Source organism: Thamnophis elegans, chromosome 1, assembly GCF_009769535.1.
Source record: "Thamnophis elegans isolate rThaEle1 chromosome 1, rThaEle1.pri, whole genome shotgun sequence".
NCBI classification, from domain to species: domain Eukaryota; kingdom Metazoa; phylum Chordata; class Lepidosauria; order Squamata; family Colubridae; genus Thamnophis; species Thamnophis elegans.
The window spans coordinates 147377395-147391054 of record NC_045541.1 but is presented as its reverse complement, the minus strand read 5'-3'; the positions used below and the strand labels follow the sequence as shown (position 1 = coordinate 147391054).

The window sequence follows — 13660 nt, the reverse complement described above, 5'->3', positions numbered from 1 at the left end:
CTAGAATAGATAGATAGATGGTGGATAGGTGATTGATAGATAGAGAGGGATGGATGGATGGATGGATAAATAGATAAATAGATAGATAGATGATAGATAGATAGAGGATATATACACATACATGCATACACACATACATACACAGAGAGAGACAGAGACAGAGACAGACATGGATGGATAGATATCACAGAAGTGAGTACACCCCCTCACATTTTATCAATATTTAAGTATATCTTGCAGCAGTTTAGACATTAATGGCTGGGGGCCATGATCGCTGCAGAACAACGCCCCCCCACCCCTGCGCGCACTCAGCGGGCCACGGTAAAATTATCAAAGGCTGACTGGTCCGCGGCGATAAAAAGGTTGGGGACCACTGCCCTAGAGCATGGGGAGGGCGAAAAATGGCTTTTAAAAAGGCTGAACTCAGCTGACAAGACAATGCCTCGTGTGCCCTGACAAATGGCTCCGCATGCCATAGGTTCGCTATCCTGGTGCTAGGATATTGTGAACAAATAACAGTGCAGGAATACAGCAGCTTTAAAGACTTTAAAATGAAGCTAAAGGGAGTAAACCTAGGATAAGATAAATGTAGGCAGTGTTTAACCCGGGGGAAGAAATATGTTACCATTGTTTTGAAGATTAATTAAATAGGCATAGAGTTTAATTAAGTGCTCTCCTATAAAACAAAAAGCAAGGTTTCTGTTACAATGACCACCCTGGCCAGAACCCTGTAAACATATCACCTAATTTGCTAGTTTAGGCCAGCTAAGTAAGCTCACCAACTGCAAAATAAAGAATAACAATAAGAAACCCATCCTAAGTAAACGCATTCTAAATAAAATGGCATTTACAACAGTGTGCAATATTAGTTTTCAGAGACCTCATGAATACTATCAGCATGAAACTTACCTTAAAGATTTCTGCATTTGCCAAATATAGAAATCCTAGCTTTTGATACTGCATACTCTTATCTCTGAAATATTTGAAATGTCCTCCAAATTAAACTGTTGTTATATGCAAGTTGTACTAATTAGTTCACTTCAGCTCATTTAAGAATCTCAACCTAATAAAAATGGAAGCAACCTAAGAGCCAGTGTTAAATTACTTTGGAATCTCTGGTACATTAAACAGAGGGGCAATAATTTCCAATTTCAACAACACACATCTGCAAAATTACTATCAGCTTTCGTTGGCCCCTGCATAGACTAAGATGGAAATTATCTTAACGGAAATGAATGAAGTGTGAGATTTTATCCTCGTAATTTGTTTCTCTGACCCACATGAAAATAATGTCACATTTTTAGATTGTCTAGCCAAGATAAGGCATACAGGAAAGACCACATATCAGAGCATGTTTGTTAAGAATTTAACGAATAAAATTTTATTACATATTACAGAGCAATAATGAAACTGTAAGTTCCAATAGGCTTTGATTTCTATTGGAAGAACTCTACTTGCAATAATTTTCTGAAGTCTCTTCACTCCAGGAATTGACAACTGTCAAGTACTTCATGGCTTATTCTCTGGAAGATGTTTTAAAAGCGCCCATGCTACATCTCTAAAAAAGTCAACCATCAGCCACTTCAGATATCATTTTCTCTAGCTTGCCCAATAACAAGCGAGGTTGTGCTAGTTCTGATTCTAGCTCCTGCTCTATTGTGTTGGACTATATAACAAAAAATTTCCCCAAAGCCTTATACGTGGCTACATAAGGAATCATAATTTGTGAAGGCTGAGGCCAGGATGGCCAAGTGAGTGCACAGAAATCACCTCAAGGTGTTTTTTTTTTAAAAAAAATCTTATCTACAGCCTTCAAATTGCCAATAAACATTGAAGTCAACCTTTATCAGCGTAAAGTGCTAAAAATTTTAAATAGCTAATTTTGTTAAATATGAAATAAAATATTACCACTGCCAGATTTAAGCCTATGGATTTAATGAACAATGCTTGAGTTAAAAATACTGCTAACATGAAAATAATCTGAAGTGACAAGGAAAATTATGGGATGGGGATACATTCTGCAAGGGTTTTTGTGATCTTACACACAAAAATACTTGAAGTTGATATTAAAAGTCAAGAATATTACATATTTAATATCAGTTTATTCAAATTTTAAATGGAGACACTATAAATTATTCTGGTCACTGTAGAATTAAAAACCCATCACTATGAATAGCTTTCAAAAAAGGTGAAAATATATTCTGTTTATTGACATCTATCAGTTAACTATTTGAAATTCAGCTGTCCAAAATGTCACACCAGATCAAATTACAGCCTAGGTAAACTATATTCCTGAATGCCCTTGCAACTTTACCCTCAGTAATTTAGATTTGTTTCAATTATGTTCATATAAAAATACTTTTGAAAATATAAGAAACCTAACACTGACACTTTGGATACACAACACATCTCTGGCTGAAAGGCAACTGTATTTCAAAAGGACTTCACCTAGGCCAGACACTTCAAATTGTTCAGAAATACGGCATGCAGTATCCAAAAGTATGGCTCTGAGGAAATAATTTTTACATTAAGCGTAAAGATTGTTTATATTCAACATTCACTTATGTTTTGAGAAAAAAAACTACCTATTCAAGTTCTATTTCTTTGATGCAGCATTAAGGATTAAAACTTACCACTTTACCAGGCCTTGCCCATGTGCAAATAAATCCCTCCTGACAAGCAGTGACTATACAGTCTTCAAGAAAAATTAACACAGTCAGTCTTTCATGTGCTATCTTTTTACAGATAAGAGGCTCTAACAAAGGAACATCTTCCATTCTGGGGCACAGAGGCGTTCCCAAAGTTTTTGCTGGGTCTGTTTTGGTTTTAGTAACTAGATTCAGTTTGTCACTGCTCTTACTAGATATATGTCCCATACTATGATTTCGCTTATGATCTTTTTCATGGTGTTTTTCCTTCCGGTCATGTAATGATAAGGTTGCAAATTTACTAACACCAGAGGCAATGGCACCATCCATGACACTGCTTTTGCTGCCAGAATTGGAAACTGCAGAATGTGGAAGGCTATTGGAACGTGGAAGAGGAGGTGGTACAGAGTTTCCAGGTGTTGTGATGCTATTCCCATTACTTCCTGGGTTAGCTCCACCACTTCCTGTGGGGGGACTTGTGGCAGTCATGACATTTGTATGTGTCCTTGCTCTTGAGAGGGGCTGGTGTGGGAAGAGGATGTCTTCTGTTAGGTCCCATAAACATAGTTGTGTGTCCTGACCTACTGAGCCAAACCTGTACGTTACACTTACTGGGCGACTCTCTGTAGAGTTCCTTTTTGATAATCTTGACTGCGTGCTATTTGCTCGATCTCGTCCAAAATGGAGGAGGTCTTGGAAGTCCTCATCGCTGCCGCTGAATTCCATGGGATCATTTTCTTCTACACTGGTTGTATATGGATCAAAGGCCACAACACTGACCCATGATTTGTGCCCATGGCCTCTAGCTATCACTCGACAGTCCACAAAAGACCAGACAGTCACCAAATCATCTTCTCCACCTGTTACAATATATTTTCCATCTGGGCTCCAACATGCACACAGCAGTCCTCCAAAGTAGCTTTTCATTGTACCATGCAATTCAACTGAATCAAAGTTAAATACACGAAGAAAGCCATCCTGACTTACACATGCCAAGAATTTTCCATCTGGAGAAAAACCAAATTCATTTAGGGCACCTTCACCTACTGTCCATTTAAGTAAAGGATTTCGTGTAGATTTACTTTTGCACGTATGGACTGCAAAACTTTCTCCTTGTTTAAGTAGCTGATAGTGTGGAGCTGTGGTACCACAGTTGTGTTCCACATTATATAAGTACATATTGCCACTGGAATGAGCTACTAGGAAGAGACTTTCTGAACCAGGCACCCATTTTACACAAGTTACTCTGGACTTGTCTATTAGTCTCTGAAAAACAAAAGAAAAATATAGTTATAACAGTTCTGCATTGTACATATAATATTAATTCTTTGTCAAAAGCACATATTTCTTCTTGAAGACAATTAACTCATTATGACTTTGAATGGTATTGAACTTAAGTTAAAAGAATATCTTTCTTATAAATATAAAATAAGAATATAATAAACAGCCAGATTTTTAGTATAAAACCAGACTCAGAAAATTACACATATTCCAAAGAAAAAATACTAATCTACTAAATTCTGATTTAGATGTAGGGGTATTTTTATCTGAAATGGGATTTTAGACATTCAAAGCCTCTCTCCCCTCCTCTCCCCCTCCCTTGATTTTGAACCTATGTACTAGATTTTCTAATATTTCTAAACTATTATAGTATTCAATTCATTATTCATTTCAAGCCATAAAGTGTTAACAATTTTAAAGGCAGCTAAAAATAAGAAAATTGCTTCTTTCTCCAAAACAATACCATATGGTTGTAACTGGGATATAAATGTCATACCTGTATTCTGAAGCTCTTAACAAAAAGGTGTCATAGTGGACAACCCATCAGAATGCTTGTATCTACTTATAAAAGCTAAATAAGTTTATACCTGTCCTCTGAAAGCAACAAAGCCTTCTTCATGGAAAAAAAATCCCAAAATTCACTGAAGCAATGCTCTGAAGTTGTACAAAATTACAATATTTCCTAACACTTGAGCTTTAAGATCTCTTTATCAAGTAAGATGACTGAAGAATAAAGTGATGAATTAATTAAAATTAGAAATAAAGAATTGGAAAACATATTTTGGTGCTATTTTCTCACCAGTTAAGATAGAAAATTTTAATTATAATAAAAAATCTGTAACTCTGCTCATTATACCTAAGGATGTAAATTAATATAATTACAGTTCCAAAACCATCCACCCATCATTTTAATTTTAACCAACTTCCCTTATGAAAAGGTTTCAAAATTAAAAATCCTGAAATGATTTCATATAACTTTAAACTGGCCTCAATAAAAGTACTGCCTCAATGCATTTAGAATTATTCAAGTTATGATATGCTTGAATTAAATTATATAGCTGTTGTAATATTTAGGGAAGCATGAAATAAAATAATTCCATCTCAGCATTTTTTTTCTCCATTATTTTTGATTTAGAATAGACAGCATGAGAGTGTTGTGTTTTATTGTACAACTGGAGCTAAATGGGCTTATTTATAGATGAGTAAACAGGTGGCAAAATGCTAGTTTCTCCTCATCAGGAGCTACAATTGTTGGTAATGATTGTGAATTAAAGGAAAAGCTGTACCGAAACCTTTGGGAAGGATAGTCTTGAATTATAATCCAGCAGATAAACTAATATGCAAACTGCAAAGGTGCCTGCTATAAATTGTTATGAATAAAAGATCAAAACCAATGAATAGGTAAATGGTGATAGAGGGGAGAAGAAGGTGTTTAAAGAAAATGGTATGGGGTTTTGTGCTATGAAAGCTAGCATAACTTGTAATTTCTCAGAAAACGTACATTGACTTTCATCCTTTCAATTTCTATGGTGCTTTTTTATAGAATGAAAAAAAATTGATTCTTTTAGTTGTTCACAATTTTGAGAAAAAAGTACCATCTTGGATTCTAATCTCACTGAAAGATAATTTCCTGCCTATATATAAGATATATTTCCTATTATTTCCTCTAAAAAGCTTCCTAAGGAACAAAAAAACAACAACCCCCAAACCAAAATCTTTCCTCTATCCTTTCCTTTTACAAAACTATGAGAGATGAATTTCCCTTCTCTTCTCCTCTCACTGCAACCATCCTCTCCCAGTTTATACCCTATCAGCTTTGGTGGATTTGTAATAATTGAGAAATAGTTTGGATGAGAAGAATTGTCTGTCAACAGATTACCTTTCACTGACAGGATGCCATAGCTGAACAACAATGTAATAGCCTAAACCTACCCTGTCTAAACAAATGTATATGAAAAACATTGTTCATACAAGGCTCATTTTGTATAGCATTAAAACAAGCAAAACACGTTCCTAAAAACACTTATTCATGTAAACTTTCTGCACATATCTATTTTATTACTATTTAGTCTGCAATAGGCTTCTAACCATGTTTATAAACTATCTTAGCAAATTCAATGAAGCATATGGAATGCTAATTAAAACTGGGGAACAATACAGCTTCAAGACAGAGGAATAATTGTCACTGGTATAAAACTGACTACAATCAAAGTGCAGTATACCTCTATTTACCTTAGCATAGTACTCTTGCATTACTCATTGTAAGAATAGGAAGTTGGGGGAATGGCTGGAAGAAAAAGCCAATATATCCATTTTTCAATAGTACTATAAATATACATTGTCATATTCAATATTCACCAGGGCAAATTGTTTCCAAGTAAAAAATAATTATGCCATACATGAAGAAAATGTTATAAAAATGCAAGCACATTTCCATGCACCAAGATTAACATTCACTTACTTCTTCGTTAAATAACTTGCTAGTTTCTTTTTTAATAGGATCTATTAGCTGCACCTGTCCTGCAGAGAAGCCCACTAGAAGAGAAACACTTTCTGCTGTGGCTGTTAAGTGATTGAAGTCATGACATGTAGGTTGCGTTCCTTTGTATATTCTTTTATCTATTGGTTTACTCAAATCAGCAGCCTGCAAGAAAGATTGAAATTGAGATTAGCAATGGTTAATACTTCAGCCTAAAATGCTAGCTCTTGGCTCTTAACTAAGAAAATAAGCAAATCAACTATTTATAGCAACCAAGGTAAATTTAAAAAGCAGAACTTTTTAAGAAATCAGCATTGTCCTTATTCAATCATGTGTTAAGATTTGCCAAATTTTTATATAATTAGGGATTACTGTTTTCTTAACTTTCATCGGGGAGTTGATGTATTTATGTCACAAATTGTTAATAGTCATGTTCTTAATTAAAGTTCATACTATCTGCATTTTGCAGATGAAACACATATTCATAAAAATATGTACACAGATTATACATATAAAGTACAAGAGGTGACTATTCTTTATAGTATTTTTCACTACAAATACAAACAATGAACTACCACACCTTTATAAGCATTTGTCACTGAATCTAGATGACAAATGTAATTCCTGGCAGAGATCAGGTTTGATTAACCAATTAAAGCAAAGATTTCAAAAACTAATTAAATCTCTGTAGTGAGTGGGGCATCAGTAAACTTCCCACTATGGCAGATGCATTGGAACAGATTCTCAATGATTACGGTGCAGAAAGAATATTTTGGATATAGGAGATGCAACCCTCAGTATCCACTATAAATCTTATAAATTTCACACTCTTGTACTAGTTTTATTTTTAAAACATAACGATACATCTTAACTCCATATTGCCAGTTTAATATATATAAATGTATATGTGATTCTACCCTTGTTTAAGGAAAGAGGAAGGATGAAGAAAGAATTTATAGGTGAACTTCTAAGGGCTATGTGGATAGCTACAAAGTCTAGGAAAGCATACACTAAATACTGAATGTAAGAAGCATTGGGGCAAATCCAAGTATGCTCTCAAATGTTAGTCTAAGTTAGAATGGGTCTCTTCATTAAGCAAAAGGAATGTGCACATAAAAGCCACAATCAGCTCAGATAAAGATTCTAGATCATAGGTGTCAAACTGGGGCCAACACATTGTCATGTGATGTATTGCAACTTTTTCTCCCTTTGTTATAATGGGGTGGAGCAGCCAATCAGACTGGAATTTTATGGGGAGGAGCATATAAATGGTTCATCTTCACATCAATACTAATTTTAAAGTGAAACGCAATTGAAACATTAAAGAAATATGGAGCAAAACAATGCACTGATGATAAAGCACACCTACAAATATTAAACATTCACAAAACTAGTACAAGATTCAATTACAAGATAAATATTTGGATTCAAGTATTATTTCTAAGATTGGAGTTAGTTGTTCATTATTTAAAAATGCAAAACAATTTTCAACAAACTAATGCCAAATTGCTGAAATCAAGGACAAAACAAACAATACTGAACTGCTGTTGTTATTGCTACTTCCTTAGTATTTCACATGAAAATTCTTTGTAATATCAGAACATTTGAAAATCTTAAATTATAAATATGTGAAGTATCTATCAAGAAATATTTACTGCAATAGTACCAGTAGTCCTAAAACAACTATAGTAATTGGGACCAAGAATTCTATTGCTAAGAGAAGCAGGTATAAAGCAAAATACCTCCAATGTCACTTCCAACGCTGTTATCCTATTATGTGACTGTGCCAACTTACTATGTTAATTCCATTTGCTTTCATTAGTCAAATCCTGTGCAGTGCTTAAACCTGTCGCATGCTCGCCATTTGCAAACCACACACTTTGCTTATCAGAAACCAGAAAATGAAGGTCACAAATGGTGAGACCATCACCACATGAAATTGCGACTATTGTCATTGTAAACTGGCTGACAAGCTCCTGAATTGCAATTACATGACCATGGGGACACTGGAACAACTACAACTCTGAGGACTCTTCATTCAATGCCATGGTAACTTCAAAGACTGGTCACTAAATGAGGAGTGTGTGTGTGTGTGTGTGTGTGTGTGTGTGTGTGTGTGTGTGTGCGCGCGCGTGTCAATGTTGCTTCAACTAAGTACTAATGTATTGGAAATTCTTTTTGAAAAGTGAGGACCAGATAATTTTCCTGCCTCTCTCTTATTACATATCCAACCCAACATTGAAATACACAGAAAAATTGCCTGCTCATGCCTATGATATTTGTTTTCCTCAATCTCAGGTCCTCTACCAGAGGCCTCAGAGTTTGAGGGTTCTCTTTGGTCTCTTAGCTGTTCCCTAGCACTGAACCCTTCTGGACAGAGCACTCTGACTTCATTCCTGGGTTCTGTTGGAGCCACTCTTCCAGGTTAGTAGTCACAGTCCCAAATGTCCCTACCACCACTAGGACCACTTTGACCTTTACTTTCCACATCCTCTCCAATTCTTCCTTCAGTCCTTGGTCCTTCTCCATACTCTTCCTTCCTGGTGTTGTTGTCACTTGGCACCGCTACATATATCACCATCGTGATCTTCTGGTGTTTATCTATTACTACAATGTTTGGTTGACTGGTTAATATCTGCCTCTATCTGGTTCTGGCAGTCTTAGAGAATCTTGGCTCTATTATTCACTATAACCTTCTGGGGAATCTCTCATCTGGACTTGGGAAGTCTTGCCAATAATTACCTGACAGCCCTTTTTAAGGTGACCTGGCCCTTGTGGGGAAAAGGGCGTTGGTGCTTGCCTGATACGCCTCTTCTCATAGTGGGGGGGGAGTATCCAGGATGGGTTGACTTTATCCTCTCGTTGATTGGACTGAGTCATCAGAGCTCTTGGTATAAGCCTCTGGTCCACCAGGCTCCGCCCAGTTTGTAGACGAAGAACTCTATCCGACTCGTTGAACCATCCACTCCAGACCTTGTTAAGGTTTCTACTTTTTATTGAATCCTACTTTGGTCATGTTATTACAACCTACAACCTAGTAAATGTTACCTTAGCATGACAGGGGGGGTCTGGATACTCCCCCCCCACTATGAGAAGAGGCGTATCAGGCAAGCACCAACGCCCTTTCTCCATAGTGAGGGGGAGGAGTATCCAGGATGGGACGTACCAAAGCCAACGTCCCTAGGGTGGGTAATAAGTTGAAGACCCCTGGCCAAAGTAAGCCTGGTGAGATGTCTCCCTTGCCCTGTGGACAGCCTGTAGTACCCTGCGCTCAAACAAAGCCTCCACCGAGGCAAAGGTGTCCAGCTTGTAGTTCCTCACGAAGGGTGAGGAAGAAGACCCTGCGGCTGCCCTACATGTCTCCGCCAATGAGGCCTGTGTAGCCCAGGATGCCAAGGTGGCTGCACTTTGTGTGGAATGTGCTGTGATGGGGCTTGGTGCCTGCATGCCCTGGGATTGGTAGGCTGTAGCAATGCAGGTCCTCACCACCTGCCTATTGTGGTGGAAGTCACCTTTTTACCCAGAGACCACAGATGGTAGGAGACCAACCGGGCCTCGGACTTTCTCTTTGGGCAGGTTCTGTCTAAGGTGCGCCACTTCTTCTCTAGGGGGTGAGCAGGGTCCAGACAGAAATTGGGCATGCCCAGGTCCTGTAATTTGTGGAAACATGAACCCACCTTAGGAATGAAGGAAGGGTCCAGCCGCGGCACCTCTCTGTCCTGGTGAAAGATGCAGAGGTCGTCCTCCATGGACAGGCCCTGCAGCTGTGATGTCCGCCTGGCAGATTTGATGGCCACTAGGAACACCACCTTAAGGGTTAAAAACTTTAGAGACATTGTTCGCAATGGTTCAAATGGGCCCCCTTAAAGCATCCAGCCCTTTATGCAAGACCCAGGAGGGGCACCTGCGTATCGTGAGTGGTGTGAGGTTGGATGCCCCCTTCAGAAACTGCCTTGCTAAAGGTTGTTGACTGAGTGCCTGGGCTCTACCACATAGAAGCGCTGAGAAATGGCCGAGACTTGTCTCCTAAACGTGTTAGGGTCTAACCCCTTGTCCAGGCCTGCCTGAAGAAATCTGAGCACTAAGGGCTCTATCCCCTTGATGGAAAGTCTTTCCTCCTTCAGGATGCTCCGCTCAACCACCAAGTGGTCAATTGGAGCCATTGGGGTTCCGGGTGTTCCAGTGACCCCTGCCTGAGGGAGAGCCTATCCTGAGGAATCCTCTGCACTCTGTCCCCCAATACGACTGAAGGTCTGCCAACCATGGCCTCCTGGGCCAATAGGGGGCAACCAGTACCAGCTCCGCCCCCTCCCAAAGAATTTTTGGATGACCCTGGGAATCCGGGGCAAGGGTGAGTAAGCGTAGAGCAGTCCCCGAGGCCAGGGGCCAGGAGCCTTCCATCCTTCCGAGGTGGGTAAAATGAGGACCCGGATTGTTGTTGGGGGCGACATGCTGACTCTGTGCCCAGAGAGGGCTGAAAGCCCTATGAAGCGGTATATAAGTCTAACTGCTATTGCCCCTTCTGACCCCAGGCTTTGGTACCTGGCGTAAACCTTGGGAGCTGGGTGTTGGGGGGGGGGTGGCAAATAGCTCGACTTCCGGGTGGCTGAGGTGGTCCATCGCCTCTCTGAAGATCACCGGGTGCAATCTCCACTCCGAGTTGTCCACTTCTGCCCGGCTGAGCCAATTGGCTCTGATGTTGTCCCGCCCCCCCCCCCCCGCTATATGTTCCGCCCTTAAGGAGAGAACATTCCTTACGGCCCACTGACCCGGCCTTTTGGCCTCCCGCATGAGGGCCTTCGACTTGGTCCCCCCGTCTGTTTAAGTGGGCCTTGGGTGCAGTATTGTCTGTGGGGGGCTGGAAGGTGTCTGTCCTTGACAGAGTGGTGAAAATTTTTCTAGGGTCAAGCGAACTGCCCTGCTTTCCAACCAGTTGATATTGTGAGTCAGTTCTGTCTGGTTCACTGTCCCTGCACTATCTGGTCTTGTAGGTGGGCGCCCCCCACCCTCCGAACAGGTTGGCACCTGTGGCTACCGTCACCCGGTCTGGCGTTCTGAAGAATTCGCCCTTGGTTATCGCCGGGGATGTCCACCCGATCAGTGAGCGTGGGACTATTGCCGGGAGAAGAACCCTGGCCTGGGAGTAGCTCCTGTGCCTTTGGCAATGGCAAGGGAACCCTTGTAGGTCTCTGATGTAGAGACGGGCCCAAGGAATAATGCCAAAGGCTGAGACCCTGGTGCCTAACCATCTAGACCATGTGGCTAAAGGCACCCTGTCTCCCTTGATTACCTGGATGACTAGTCGTCTTAGCGAGCACTGTCTTTTGGGTGACAGGAATATCTTACCTGCCACTGAGTCTATCAGAGCCCCTAGGTGAATGAGCCTAGTGGAAGGGTAGAGTTGGCTTTTAACCGGATTCCCCGAGAACCCGTGCTCCCTCAGGAATGGCAAGGTGATATCTAGATCCCCTAATGCCCCTTCAAAGGATGACTGTATGAGGAGGTCATCTAGGTGGCCTAGAATCCTAACTGGAATCTGCCTCCAGCTCGCTGCTAAGGCAGCCATTACCTTGGTGAAGTCTTGCGGGGAGGGATACCGGCCGAAGGGCAAGGCCTGGTTATGGGAGTGCTGCCCCAGGTAGCTGAACGTGAGAAACCTCCTGTAATCCCTAATGATGGGAATGTGTAAATAGGCCTCTGTGGGGTCTATAAAAGTGCGGAAGTCTCCCTGTCTGATTCCCTCCAAGATGGAGTGGAGGGAATGTATTTTGAACCTCCTGTTACGATTGAAGCGGTCCCGCCACTTCAGATCCAGAATTGCCCTCCATCCCCGATATCTTGGGGATTACGAAAGGGATGGTGTAATGCCCTTGGCCCTGCTGTCTAGAGGCACTGGCTGGATGGCTCCATGTCCAGCAGGAGTTGTATAGCTGCATCAGTAATCTCCGTGCCGGGTTATTTGAAACCGGGCAGCTCTGGAAGAACCCCAGGGGTTTAGACAGGAGTTCCAGAGCCGGACTGTGCCTCATGGTGTTCTGGACCTATTTATCTGATGAGGCACGGTCGCAGCAGTCGGTGAAGTATGCCAACCATCCCCCTAGGGGGGGGGTGACTCGGTTCTGGCCTTAGTTTTTGCGGGAGGGGCATCCCCCCCGCCACATCCTCCGTTCCCTCGGAAGGGCCGCTTCTGCTGCCTGCCCCTCTGCTGCCTATCTTGGCATCTCTGCCTGCCGGAAGAGCCTCCTAGTAATGCCTGGCACCTGAGTACCCCACCCCTGAACCCCTGAAGGGATCCTAACCCCAGAAGGAGGACCCGAAGTCTTGTCCCCGGGAACAGGGCCGTCTGGAGTAAGGCACCGTCCTGAACTGTCCCCTCTTAGGGGCTGTGAAGAGATCCTTCCTCTATTCCTTATTCTCGACCAGATAGGGGTCCAGAGCGGGTCCAAAAAGGACATCTCCTGTGAAAGGAGTGGATGCCAGGCGCCACCTGTGGTGAACCTCTGCCTGCCACTGTCTCAGCCACAGCAGCCTGCGAGATGCAACAGTGGAACAATTGCCCTGGAGGCAAGCCTGGCTGCAGACAATGAGGCATCTGCCACAGATTGGATGACCGCCCCCAGCTTATTGATGTCCTGGTGCGCTATGACCTCGGTAATGGGGATGCGTTGTTGCAGCTCCTGCAGCCAGAGCAGAGGAGACCTGTTGAACAATGAGGCGGTGATGGCGGCCTTCACCGCCCAGGCGGCTGCCTGATGCCTCTTCGGAGGGTGAGGCCCGCCTTCCTGTCTTCCCACGTCAGAGCCTGCTCAGGTTCCCCTGGCAGAATCAGGGGTGTTGCAGAGCCAAAGCCGAGGCGCCCCTGGTGGGTGGGATAGCACCCCCTCCATGTCTTGATCCACATTGAAAAAGGCCTTGTCTGTGGATGTGAGCATGGGAATGGCCCCTTGGCACTTGACCGATTCAAGAAAGGCCCTGGGAGTTGGCACTGTGTCGGTCTCAATGGCCTGCTCCTCAAACCTGGTTTCTGCAGAAAACCCCTGCTGCTGAGGTGGTGCCTCTGCTGCTCTGTTCCCAAGCCTGGCGGCTGCTTAACCCTTAAAAAGGAGTGATTTATATAACAAAGGCTGGAACAACCCGGTGAAGGTCAGCTTTGGGGGGGGGGGGGCAAGCCTATGTCATCGGATAGGTCATCCTCCCTGACTTCCCCCTCCTCACAATCCAGCTCACTCTCCTCCCATGATAAGGCTGAGGA

At 42.1% G+C, this 13660-nt stretch overlaps 1 protein-coding gene across 3 annotated transcripts in view; it reads right to left on the bottom strand.

Annotated features, from left to right (window-relative positions):
- Nucleotides 1–13660, bottom strand: part of WDR20 (WD repeat domain 20) — a 67689-nt gene that overhangs the window by 22763 nt on the left and 31266 nt on the right. For all 3 annotated transcript variants that reach the window (XM_032234500.1, XM_032234505.1, XM_032234512.1), the window contains exons 2-3: nucleotides 6391–6573; nucleotides 2634–3914 (exon numbers count right to left, since the gene is read on the bottom strand). In XM_032234500.1, coding sequence (XP_032090391.1) covers nucleotides 2634–3914; nucleotides 6391–6573 — 1464 coding nt within the window. The remainder of the gene's footprint in view (nucleotides 1–2633; nucleotides 3915–6390; nucleotides 6574–13660) is intronic.